This window comes from Myotis nattereri (genome assembly GCF_964212035.1).
Source record: "Myotis nattereri genome assembly, chromosome: 15".
Taxonomy (NCBI): domain Eukaryota; kingdom Metazoa; phylum Chordata; class Mammalia; order Chiroptera; family Vespertilionidae; genus Myotis; species Myotis nattereri.
In genome coordinates this window covers 38,194,002-38,207,000 of record NC_138090.1, presented here as the reverse complement: position 1 = coordinate 38,207,000, position 12,999 = coordinate 38,194,002, and the positions used below count along the sequence as shown (strand labels likewise).

The 12,999-nt window shown below is 43.9% G+C and overlaps 1 protein-coding gene across 1 annotated transcript; it reads left to right on the top strand.

The window, feature by feature from the left end:
- Window positions 1-487: 487 nt before the first annotated feature.
- Window positions 488-12,685, top strand: WDR87 (WD repeat domain 87; the record flags this gene model as incomplete). The annotated part of the gene is made up of 6 exons (XM_081108037.1): window positions 488-559; window positions 2,393-2,560; window positions 3,212-6,078; window positions 6,487-6,758; window positions 7,065-10,762; window positions 11,036-12,685. 6 exons carry the CDS (start codon window positions 488-490, stop codon window positions 12,683-12,685), a joined length of 8,727 nt encoding a protein of 2,908 aa, XP_080964163.1.
- Window positions 12,686-12,999: the final 314 nt, after the last annotated feature.

The window sequence follows — 12,999 nt, the reverse complement described above, 5'->3', positions numbered from 1 at the left end:
AATCCCATCTCCAAGCTTGTGTTTCAGTAGGTCCAGAGCAGGACCTGGGATCTGCGTTTTGAGACATACCCTCTGCCCTTGGAACTTTGGAACGCCTAGTCCATGAAAAATGCTCTCTTACCACACCACCAGCAGCAAAGAATTATTATTTGCCTAGGACAGTATTCCTTTCTAGCCCCTCTCTGCTTCCCGCTGGGTTATGATCGTTAAGATTCAATCCTCAACTCTTTGATATACTCTCTCCAAACCTCAGTTTTCTTGTCTATAAAATGAAATAATGCCTACCTTACTGGGCTTGAGTGAGGATTAAATGAGAAAGTATGTCCTATATATAGTTCCTGTAAAAAGTGTGTAATAAACATGAGTTCATGGGTCTTGCCTTCTGATTCCTAGCTCCTCAAAAAGTATAGTGGCTAAGCTGTCATGTTTTGGATTTCCACAGGTTTTTAAGGAATGGTCTTGAGCAGGACCAGGGATAATCAAGGTGATGTCTTCCCCCAGACTCATTCCCCTGTGGAAGGATTTTAAATACCTCATAAGTGACATACCTAAAAGCAAGGTAATGTATATGTAGGACATAAACGTTATTTGCCTCTGTCTATCTTAATAGTTATGAGCACCTCTGAGGAGCATAGATACATGGAAGCAGGCAGAGGAGACCATAAAGGCAATTGTCACCTTAGGAAGAAGTGGACCATCAATTTCTAAATGAGTCTAGGAACCTGTTGGAAAGACCCTTTTTTAATTCCTCATCTGAGAGGGAGGGAGGGAGGGAGGAAGGGAGGGAGGGAGGGAGGGAGGGAGAGAGAGAGAGAGAGAGAGAGAGAGAGAGAGAGAGAGAGAGAGAGAAGCGATGTGAGAGAGGAGTATCAATTGGTTGCCTTGTGTATGCACCCCAGCTGGGGCTCAAACCTGCAACCTAGTATGTGCTCTGACCAGAATTCGGCCTGTAACCTTTTGTTGTATAGGACAATGCTCCAACCAACATTGAGCCACCTGGCCAGGGTTTGCAAGACATTTTTTGTTGTTGTTGCTGTTAATCCTCACCCATTTTCCATTGACTCTTTAGAAAGAGTGGAAGGGAGGCAGCAAGGGAGGGAGGAAGAGAGAGAGAAAGAAAGAGAAACCTTGATGTGAGAGAGAGACATGGATTGGTTGCCTCCTGCACATATACAGAACAGGGCCCAGAATCTAACCCCTCAGTGCATGGGATGACACTCTAACAACTGAGACACACCAGCCAGGTCTTGCAAGGACATTTTGATAGTGGAAGGTGAACACTTTGGAGATTTGTCAGAGGAACCAGCCCTCTGAGAAAAGAGATTTTTCCAAAAAAGAAAGGAGGCCTAGCTGTTTTGGCTCAGTGGTTGGGGTACCTACCCACGAACTGAAGGGTCTCAGGTTCGATTCTGGTAAAGGGCACATACCTTGCAGTTCAATTCAGTTCAGGACATGTGTGGGAGATAACCAATCGATGTGTCTCTCTCACATCAATGTTTCTTTCTGTCTCTCCCCCTCCCTCACTGCCTCAGGTGAGGATTAACAACAACAAAATAATAAATAAAAGAGAAAGGAGAAGGCACTAGAGAAAACATTTGCCAACCTCAGTTTTGCTAAAGTTAACTCTGTGTATAAGGATCCCAATTTCATGTTGAATAGCACATATTCTATCACTATGGGATAATATATTTTTTATATATATCATCCTGTCAAATTTAAAGGTCAGGTAGGGTGTCCTAGAAATCTTACTTAGTGTACTTCTAAGCCTTAATAACTTAAAGCTGCACTGACTTTTGGGACACTGTTGCATTGTATGTGGGTATATGGCAGTGCTCTTTCCTAATTAAACTGTTAAATGTGTCTTTTATGGCATATGTGCCTTTTAGACCAGTGGTTCTCAACCTGTGGGTCACCTAAGACCATCAGAAAACACATATATAATTACATATTGTTTTTGTGATTAATCACTATGCTTTAATTATGTTCAATTTGTAACAATGACATTGGGGGTCACCACAACATGAGGAACTGTATTAAAGGGTCGCGGCATCAGGAAGGTTGAGAACCACTGTTTTAGACAGAAGGGAGAATGTCAGAGTAGAGGTATAGTTAATTTCATATTGAGAAGAACATCAGTTTCCCCTATGCTCACACTATAAAATTTGCCCACAGAGGCCCTAAAGAGGTTTGGTTCTCTCATGTTGGGGGTTTTGTTACGTGCTTGCTAAGAGTAGGTGTCCATAAGTGATATGTTGTGCATGTGTGGGCTTAACATGAGTGGTCCTTGAGGGTGCAGCATGACTTTTGGAACTACTTCAATTGTAGCTTAAGTGAGAATATATTTAGTACATTTGTGTCCTGTTCTCTTACTTTATGCCATGACTCTCCCCAGGAAAATTTAGATGATTCAAAGAATGATGTAGTTGTGCTGAGTGACCGGTCTGAGATACTATTCAAAGAGTCTCGTCATCCTCAGAATATGCCATTTATATGCTACTACTTCAGTGATGCCGACTTCTTTGCCTCCCTCTCATGGGTGACAAGCACAAAAGAAATACAGGTAAAACTGCCTCCTCTTTCTTCTTTTTAGCCCATTCTACAGGGGCCTTGCCCATATAAGCCCTCACCCAGTGACATAGAGAGCATGTGAGATTTTGCTCCCAGACATATGTCCTCATTATGGCTTAAACAAACTCTTATTTTTTTTAAAAAAGTGACCTGGCACCAGGAATTCTCCCTCATACTTTCTCAAATTACAGTCTTCACATTAAATAGAGTTTATGGTTTCCCTAAAGTAGGCCAAGGTTAAGGAAAGAATCTTATGCTTCCTGCTTCTACAATCACCATAATCAAGGGGTAAAATTATTTTAGAATTGCCAAAACCGGTTTGGCTCAGTGGATAGAGCGTCGGCTTGCGGACTGAAAGGTCCCAGGTTCGATTCCGGTCAAGGGCATGTACCTGGGTTGCGGGCACATCCCCGGTAGGAGATGTGCAGGAGGCAGCTGATCGATGTTTCTCTCTCATCGATGTTTCTAACTCTCTATCTCTCTCCCTTCCTCTCTGTAAAAAATCAATAAAATATATTTAAAAAAAATTATTTTAGAATCTTCTAATTCCTCCTTGGTATGAGAATAGGGGAAAACAGCTGAATATTTTCCCCTTTCCTCTTCTACTATCATTTCTAGGCAGTTTCCATCTATTCTATTCTAGGCTGTAGTATGGATGAAGAGCAAAACTGAGGACATGGTCGAGAAGAGAACATTCTCCATGACTGAACGATTGCCGCCCATCCAGTGTATGGTACACACAGGTTCCTTTCATATCCTTGTGGCCTACTGTGGTGACTTGCTTCTGCGGCTCTTTGGGGACCACTTTCGGTCATTCAAACCCCTGGGTATAGTGCCTTGCCGCTTTAACATCAACTGCCTCTGCTATGACCCAGAAATGAAGATGCTTCTGTCAGGTATCCTGGGGGCAGTGGTCACCTGGACCATTGAGCAAAGTGGCAGGGGCCTCCAAGTCGCCCACATGGTTTCCATGCCTGGTGATGAACTTGTCCAGGACATCATATTGAATGGCCCCAGTGGCAACCTCCTAGCCCTGTGTGAGACTGTGGTGAGGGTCCTTGAGCGCCAGGGCCTGAGCCAGCTAGGAGAAGTGAAGAGGTTCACTTCTACCACTAGTGGCTCATCTATCACCTGCTGCTTCACCTGTTTTGATCTGGGCTTTCTCTATGCTGGAAATAGGACTGGGTACATCCAGGTATGGAGCCTCAGTCAGAGCTACTCTTTCCACAGTTTCAAGGCCCATTCTTCATCAGTAATATGTATCTGCAGCCGGCCAGAAGCCCACACCCTGTTAACAGCTGGTAAGGAGGGTTTCATTAAGGAGTGGAGCCTTACTTCTGGGAACCTGCTGCGGCAACTAGAACTTGGAGAGGAATTGTATCGACTCCAATTTATTGATAACATTACTTTCTTCTGCCAAACTGCCCATACTTTCTCCTTGCGCCGTCTGCCCTGTTTCTATAGCCTCTTCAATGTTTGTGGCTCTGCTCCAGAGCAGGTTCGTCGGGTCTGCTGTGGTAATAACTGGTTCCGGATCCTATGTACTACGGAGGATGGCTTGTTACGCTTTGTGTCCCCAGTAACAGGGGAGCTTCTGGTTCTCACCTGGCCCTTCTCAATCCTGGACCAGGCTGTGGATTGGGCCTATGACTCAGATAAAGAGGAACTCTTTGTAGCAACAGGGGGCTCAGAGGTGCTGGTCTTTGACACAACCCGCTGCCCTTGCCCAGCCAAGTATCTTTTATGCACCTCACCAAATTCTCAGGACTCAGTACAATGCATGGCTTATGGGCATTTCCACCTGGGTCGGGGCCTAGAAGGACTAATGTTTTCTGGATACCAGAGTGGTATGATAAGAGTCCTTTCCCAGCACAACTGTGCCCGAATAGAGAAATTCATGCACTTTGGGGCTGTATTGGCCCTCTCTACACTGCCTGGAGGGCTTTTAGGTGGCCGAGAAAACTCTTTGCTTTGTTCTTATGGAATGGATGACTACATACGCCTATCAGAAGCTGTGCTTAATGGGACTAGAGTACATCTGCGTCCTCTAGCTAGCATTCTCAGCAGCTGTCACCTAAAACACCTGATACTCTTGCCAAAGTCTGTGGGTGCCATCACAGAAACTAACTGTCTGCGTCTCTGGAAATTCCATGATTTTCTGCCCTCTGAGACACATGCAAAGTTTATAGAGACGTTGCCTCTGCATCAGTATGCAATTACTTCCTTTGATGTATGCCTGACCTTGAGTCTTTTTGTCACAGGTAGTATTGATGGCTCTGTTCGAATATGGAACTTTCACGGTGGACTTGTAGCCATGCTGGACTCAACATTGCATTTTGGTCCACTCTGCTTTGCAAATGATCGGGGTGACCTGCTTGTGACTTTCAACCAGAGTCTTTATCTGGTATCCTGTTTAAAACTACTTCCTCCAACCCTGTTGGTTCGCCTTTCCTTTATGAGCATCACAGATGACGTGCTAGAAATCCCTAAGCCTTTCACACCAAGCTTCTTCTTCTCCTTTGAGACCATATTTGTGCCCAAGTATATCTACCTTGGACAAGGGCAACAAGTATTAGTGGGTTTGGAGAAACTTGTCAATAAGCGGGCCATTGCCTTTGACCATACTGTGCCACATGTCATAGAAGACGATGAGCAAGGAAGCTCCGTATTACTGTTTACCTCAAGACCTGGTTCCTTGAAAAGGGAAGACACTGTTATACGCTTGAGCAAATCTTATCCCCATTATGTGGTTCCTCCCCAACTACAGTTGACTGCCTGGGATGGACTCAACCCTTATCAGATACTGAAATGCTACTTTGGTCATGGGCGGAAATGGCCCTTTGCTCCTGATTGCTATATCCCTAACTCAGTGATTCGTGCCCGTCTTTGGCCAGAGGGCAGCCCAATATACCTACAGTGCAACCTGCATTCACCCATACGGAAGTTGGAATGGGACAAGTCTCAACAATTCTTCTGGCACGGTAAAGTAAAACCTATACATGATGTAAAAGAACCACAGGAAAAGGAAGATGAAGACTTCATAAAAAGGAGAATGTCCAAGGACATAACTTATAGTGTCCTTACAGACACAACAAACCGTAGTTGGCTGGGAAAAAAGATGAATGAAGTAGCTATTAATAGCTTGATTGAGACAATCCTCAACATTATGATTTATGCTCCTCCTCCATTGAAGTACCAACACTGTGTTAGTGCACTAGGGCAAATCTTTGCTTCTTACCAAGTGTCTGCACCCCTGCGCTCTGAAACAGCCCATCGTCTGCTGGATGATACAACCAATTCTAATCCACTGATCCGAGAGCTAGCCTGGGAAGGGCTGAATCGTCTAGGAATTATCACTCATCTCTTTGCCATGGCTCTGGCCCAAGGGTTAATGGACAAGGACCAAAGAGTGAGGAATAAGGCACTGAACCTCATGGCTGACACTGGAATCCACTCTAAGACTTCACTCTTAAACTTGATCCAGAATCGAGATACTTTCCAGGGGATGCAGTAAGTTCTTTGTGCCTTCCTTAATTCTTTACTAGCTTCTAATTTTCTTCTCTCCCTTCCCAGTTTTCCCCTTTCATTCTCTCACTATCTCTTCATCCCTGTTTCTTGGCTTTTCCTGTTCTTTTTCCTTGTTCACAATCTTTTCTCATTCCTAGACTATTTTGACAACCCCCTGACTCCTCAGTCATTTTTCCATTTCTTCTTTTATTCCTGCAGCCTCCATACAGATCACTCCATTAATTGCCATTTATCTTCCTAGACATTTCCTTTCTTCTTGACCATCCTTTACCTTTACATACACCATCTCTGTTGTCCACTTTGCCAGCTCCCCTGCTTGTTGCACTTTAGTTCTTTTTCATTTTCTCTTGCCCCTAATTCAGCATGCTCCTTCTCTTTTAACTTTCATAGGCAGGAAATGATTGGTGAAGAAAGCCTGGACAGTCTGCTGGGGATGCGTGTCACAGATCTCCAAATTCTTCATACTCAAGTGGAGCAGCGATTAAATGAAAACCTGACCTTGTCACATGGAGATGAAAAGCCTTTTTTTTCTTTAGATGTCTCAAAGATTCCTAAAACAATAGCCGTTCTTGATGAATCTGATATAATTCCAGACGAACCTGAAGTTGTCATCAAGCCCAGCAAAGGCCACAGACGGGGCCGGGCAGGGGGAAGAAAGCATGGTATGTATGGGGTGATCCACTTCATGCCTCAGAGTCCCAAGAGCAAGGTAGTTTAGGGCTAAAGTGGGTCAAGAGATATCAGATAGGAGTTGAAATAAGTGGAAAGATCTTTTCACAGAGAACCTTCCTAGAAAGAATCTACCCAAACTCAGGAAGACTCCAAGGCTTGGGTGGGAACACTGGCCTCAGGCCCCTCTATTGCTCTTTCTTTTATAGCAGTCCTCCTAGCTCATACTAGATATTGGAAAAATATCTTACTTAAGCCTCCCATGCATTCTTATCTATATCTCCTGATTTTCTCTGCAGCCCAGAAGAAGTTGAAAGAGACTGGCACAGAGCCAAGTCCCTTAGAAGGTGAAATTGATCAGAGTAAAGTTGCACCAATTGAGATGGAGGATACAGCCATCTATTTGAGTTCTCCAATTTCTAAAGATGCTGAACAACAGCCTTCAGAGAAAGAAATCTCAAAGGATGTTGCAATGACCCTGAAAATGCTAAGGAAAATACAAGACAAAATAGAAAAGAAAACAGCTCAGAAACACATAAAGAGGCATAAAAAAAAGACAAAGCAAGCTGAAGTTATAATTGAGGAACCTCTGCCTGATGTAAAGGAAGAACCAGTTGTGAAGAAGGTGCAAGACATAGGTCGGGGTGCCTTTGGAACTCCTGGCCGCAGGGCTACCCCTGGAGATGGCTCATCCTGGCGAGATGATCTCTGTCGTCTTATGACCCTGAGGATATCTGGTTCCCAAACAACAATGTTGGAATCTCTAAACACTGAGTTAGTAACCATGGCTCAGAAGGTGCTGGCAGATAAGCGCCCCAGCTGGGAGCTCTTTCAGAAGATCTGCCCCCTGGTGAAGACAGAAAGTGAAGTTCTGCTTGAGAACCTTGACTGGGATGTAGCTTGGCCAGAGGAGAAACCAGTTTTTATTCATGAAGCAGCAATTAGAGAGGACATGGTGAGCAGGGACAGTAAAGAAATACCAGAGGGGCAGGGTCAAGTACAAAAGGAAGCAGGGGATATACAGGAATTACAGGAAATCCAGGTGATTTCCAAAAAGGGGAAGAAAAAGAAAGTTATTTTTTTAGAACCAGGTGACCTAATCAAGGGGAAACTAATGCTGAAGCAAGAAGATAAGAAACCATCTAAGAAGCCCTCTGTGCAAAAGAGGAAAGTAGTCCAGAAGGAAATAAAAGTGGATAAAAAAGAGAAGAAAATGACCACAAGAGAGTGGGATGTGAGTCTGGAAGTGGGAGAAATGGCCAAACTAGAGGAGAAAGTGGTTGAGCAAGAAGTAAGACCAGTTATGGATAAGAAGCAGCTGTCTTTGCAGGAATGGAAAGAATCCTGGGATCAGTGGAAACAGGCTCATGGTGAGACAAAGATATCCTGGAATGAATGGAAGAAAACTTGGGAAAGGGAGACTCTTGAGGAAGAGGAGAAACTACAAGAGGACAAAGAGAAGCTACCTCTAGATGAGGAAAAGCTGGCTGGGGAAAAGAGGAAGCTGGGATGGGATGAGGGGGCACATGTCTGGGAAACTATGACAGACATGTCCAGGGAGCAAAAGTTCAAGGATGAAGAGGAATTGAGCCTGGAGATAGAAGAATTGTCTCAGGAAAAAGAAGCATTAAAAGGAGAAGGAGAAGGAGAAGGAGAAGAAGGAGGAGAAGGAGGAGAAGGAGGAGAAGGAAAAGGAGAAGGAGAAGGAGAAGAAGAAGAAGAAGAAGAAGAAGAAGAAGAAGAAGAAGAAGAAGAAGAAGGAGGAGGAGGAGGAGAAGGAGAAGAAGAGCTGTTGACAGAAGAGCAGAGACAGATCCATAAAGAATATAAACAGGCCCAGGTTGAGAAGAAACGAACCCAAGCTGAAAGAAAACGAGCCCAAGAAAAGAGGAAGCTGGCACAAGAAGAAGAGAGGCTGGCACAACAAGAGGGAAAGCTAGCTCAGGAAGAGAGGAAACTTGCCAGAGATCATGGGAAACTGATTCAGAGAGATAGGAAAATGGCCCAGGCAGAGAGGAAGCTAGTCAAGAAAGAGGAAAAATTGGCCCAAAGAGCAGTGTGGCTAAGCCAGGGAGCAGAGAAATTGGCCCAGAATAGGACGAAACTGGCCAGAAAATTGGAGAAACTGGCTGGCAAAGAAGAGAAAATAGCAAAGAAAGGAGGGAAGCTAGCTGAGGTTAAAACTATATTAGTCCCGAAAATGGAGGAAGTGATCCAAAAGGAGCAAGATCTGGCATGGCAGGAAAAGGAGCTAACCCAGGAATTGGAGGAGATGACATGGGAAGAGGAGGAAATGGCTTGGAAAGAAGAGCAACTAAATCAGGAAGAGGAGGAATTAGTTAACGAAGAGGAGAGACTGGCTCAGAAGGAGAAGACACTGGCCTGGAAAGAGGATCAACTGGCTATGGACGATGAAAAACTGATCCAGGAAGAAGAGCTGGTGATCCAGGAAGAGAATAAACTGGCTGAGGACAAAGAATTTATGCCTGAGGAAGAAGAAAGGCTTGCCCGGAAAAGGGAGCAATTGATGGAGAAAAAGGAAAAAATGGCCCAGGAAAGGAAAATTTTGATCCAGAACAAAGTGGAACTTGCAAACAAGAAGAAAATACTAGCCAAGAAGACGATGACTCTGGATCAGGAGAAGAAGAAGCTGGGTCAGGAGAAGGTAAAATTGATTCATAGGAAAGAGAACTGGCACCAGCTTAAAGAAAACCTTTCCCAGAACAAAAATGAATTAGCGCAAGTAAAGGAGAAACTGGACACGTACAAAAAAAAATTGTTTCAGGTAGAGGAGACGCTGGTGAAGGAAAAGGAGGAAATTCTCCAGAAGAAGGAGAAACTGGCCAATGTAGAGAAAAAACTGGCCCAAGTAGAGGAAAACCTGGCTGAGAAACAGCAGAAGCTAGCCCAGGACAAAATGAAATTCACTATTGAGAAGAAGGAAGTACTTCAAAAACTGAACCTGCTCAATAGAGAAGCTGATATTACTAAGAAAGAAAAGAAATTTGGCATGACAATGAAGAAACTGGCCCAGGAGAAGGTGAGACTGGTTGAAGAAAAGGAAACTCTCTCAAAGGGAGAGATTCAAGAAACCTCAACACAGAGGAAACTGAATAAGAATGAACTAGAACTACTTAAAAGGAAATTGTCACTAGTGGAGAAGATACTGGCATATGAAGATAGGATATTGGCCACAAAACAAAGTAACATTGCCAAAGAAAAATTAGAACTTGCCAGAGGAGAGAGAGTTTATGCCCAGGAAGAAAGGAAGCTAACCAAAGAAATAACAAAGTTGACTAAAGGGAACATTTTCAAGAAACTATCAAAAATGAGCAAAACAATCATAAAGGTACTTCAAAACCTTATCAAAAAAGAAAGGATAGTAACCCAGGAAGAAACACAGATGACACAGATAGCAAGGTCATTCTTGGATCAGGAAAGAATATTGAACAAAGAACAAAAAGAACTTGATGCCAGGAAGTTGGATATTTCTGAGAAACAATCAGAAATGACCCAAGATGAGGAGAAACTGGCTAGGAAACAGAGAAAACTGGCCAAAGAAATAAGAAGAATGATAAAGAAAGAGAAAAAAATAACTGAGGAGGAAAACAGACTATCCAGGCAACGGAGACAAATCATGAAGGGAGAAGAGGAGGCAGGAATAACAGAGGAAGAAGAAGAAATGTCATTTCTTAAACAAAAGCGAAGTAAAAAAAAACCACTAAAGAGAGTTAAAATGCCACAAGAAGAATTTCCCAGTCAGGGGGATGAAGTAGAAAGTGAAGAGAGCTTTTCTGGAAAAATGGAAAGCCTGTTAGATCAAGTGGAGCGAGAGAGTTTGTCTGAAGTGGAGGAGGAGGAGGAAGAAGAGGAGGAGGAGGAGGAGGAGGAGGAAGAGGAGGAGGAGGAGGAGGAGGAGGAGGAGGAGGAGGAGGAAGAGGAGGAAGAGGAGGAGGAGGAGGAGGAAGAGGATAATGAAAGGATGGGGGAAGAAGAAGTGGAAGAGGAGGAGGAAGAAGAAGAGGAGGAAGACGAAGAGGAGGAGGAGGAAGAAGAGGAGGAGGAAGAAGAGGAGGAGGAAGAAGAAGAGGAGGTGGTAGAGGAAAAGAAGAAGATGAAGGACAAAAAAGAGGTGGAGGAAGAGGAGGAGGAAAAGGAGAAAAAGACAAAGAAAAAGAAGAAGACGGCAGCAGTGGCAGCAGAGGAGGAGAAGGAAGTGTTGGAGAAGGATAAAAGCATGATTAAGGAAGAGCTAGAAAGTTTGAGTGAGGAAGAGCAGAGAGCGGCGCAAAGTTCAATGGAAGAAGTAGACAAGGAAAAAGAAATCTTTAAAAAAGAAATATTATTTAAGTTACAAGAAAAAAGAGGAAAGGATCTAGAAAGAAAAGAAACAGTCCCTTCTGTTAGAAAAAGAACTCCTGAGGTCAAAGACAGGGATATAAACTTGGAAATTCCAAAGATCCCTTCCAAGAAACTGATTTCAATAGCTCTGGGGAGGGAAAAGACTATACCAGTGCCAGAGTCTAAGAAACAAATACCCTGGAAAGATAAGGCCACAGTACTTGAGACATCCAGGATATTCCCAGAGACAAAGTTTATGGAAAAGCAACGTGAGCTATTGAAGAAATATCAGCCCATTCCTCCACAAGTTTTGGATACAGTTTTGGAGTCCCAAGAGCCATATTTCAAGACCCCATATTTATCCCACATATTGAGGAAGAGCAAAAAAGAACAGAGACTCCAAGGCAAATCACTAGGGGATAGGTGGCAGTGGCTTTCGAAGCATCATCCAACACTGATGGGACAAACTAAGATACAATTACCTGTGCCCCAAATCCCAGCTGAGGAAGTATTTGCAGATGTAAGCCTCTCAGATATAGAATGGATCCACCATGTCCTAGAACAGACAGAGTCAGGAAAACAGCTTTCCAGAGATAGTTTCCACAGATTGTGTCAGCTTGTCAAAGATCTTATCTCAAAGGGAACCTTAGAGTGGATGCATCTAGCCAAACTTGAAGCTATCATTTACCGTCACAGGCAGGTTCTGGAATCACAAAGCACATGTATCTCAAAACCCAGTACGAAGCTCATGGGTCCTAAGTACTTGAAAGTGATCCCTCCTATAAAAAGAAAGGAAAAGGAAAGCCATCTAAAACCTTTGGCTTTTTCCTCATTAGCTAACAAAAGGATTCCAGACCCAAAGGCTATAAATTGGCAACTTCTAGGAGAACCTTACAGGAGTGCACGGGCAGAGCAGATATTCAGTGCCCTTAAGGATATGGAGAAGCAACATGTTTATCCTGCTACAAGAGACATTGTCACAGGTGCCCATGCCTCTGTAGAAAAACAAATGCTAGCACTGATGTTTCAAAAGGACTTCTGGGCTTTTAAGGATAAAAGCAGGTTTCCCAGATTGCCCAAGATGGAGAAGATGACACAGCCCAGCTCTAAAAAACAGGAAGAAGTGCCTCTATGGGAGACATTTGTGGCACTCTACCATGTTTTACGGATGTTGCAGGAGCAATACGCAGGAGACAGTGCTGCTTGGACAGAAAAATTCTACCACCTCATGGACCTGTACCAATTTAAGTCCCCTGGAATCCAGAGATTGCTACAGGAGCTGCTACTGAGAGAAGAACCCCAATCCCATAAGATCATCTACAAAGAGGCCCTAAAGGCCATAGAGCTGGTTCCTGGGGAGCGATTGTTCTACCACCTATTTTGTGGTCATTCTCATATCCCTAGAGGTCCTCTAGAGTTCCAGGAGGTGGTGTCTCTCTCAGGGCAGAACAATGTGCATACTATGCTTCCAATGGGCATTGCCCATTATGGCATCTTAGAACTTGCCTGGAAGAGCCTGCCCCAAGCTGATATTCACCTCACCAAGGAATTGCCCCACACTGTGGCTCCTACCCCATAATTTGGGACTGACTGGACATCAGGACTTTTCATTCCCACCTGGAGAAAGGTCTTGCCACCAGATCTAGACCTTTATTCCTAGGGCCCATACAGAGGTAGGGCCAGGCCAAAGCCCTTTCCCTACCCAGCTCCAGAAGCCAACTTCTATATGTGGAATAAAGATGAAGTTCCCATATCCAACAAGCTCTGTGATATGTCCCTTTTCTTCAAATGTTGATTCTCCAGAAATGTAGCCATGGACACCAGATACATACATACTCCAGAGTTGAGAAAACTTACCAGAAGCCCTGGACAGTGGGTCAGTTAGTTGGGCAT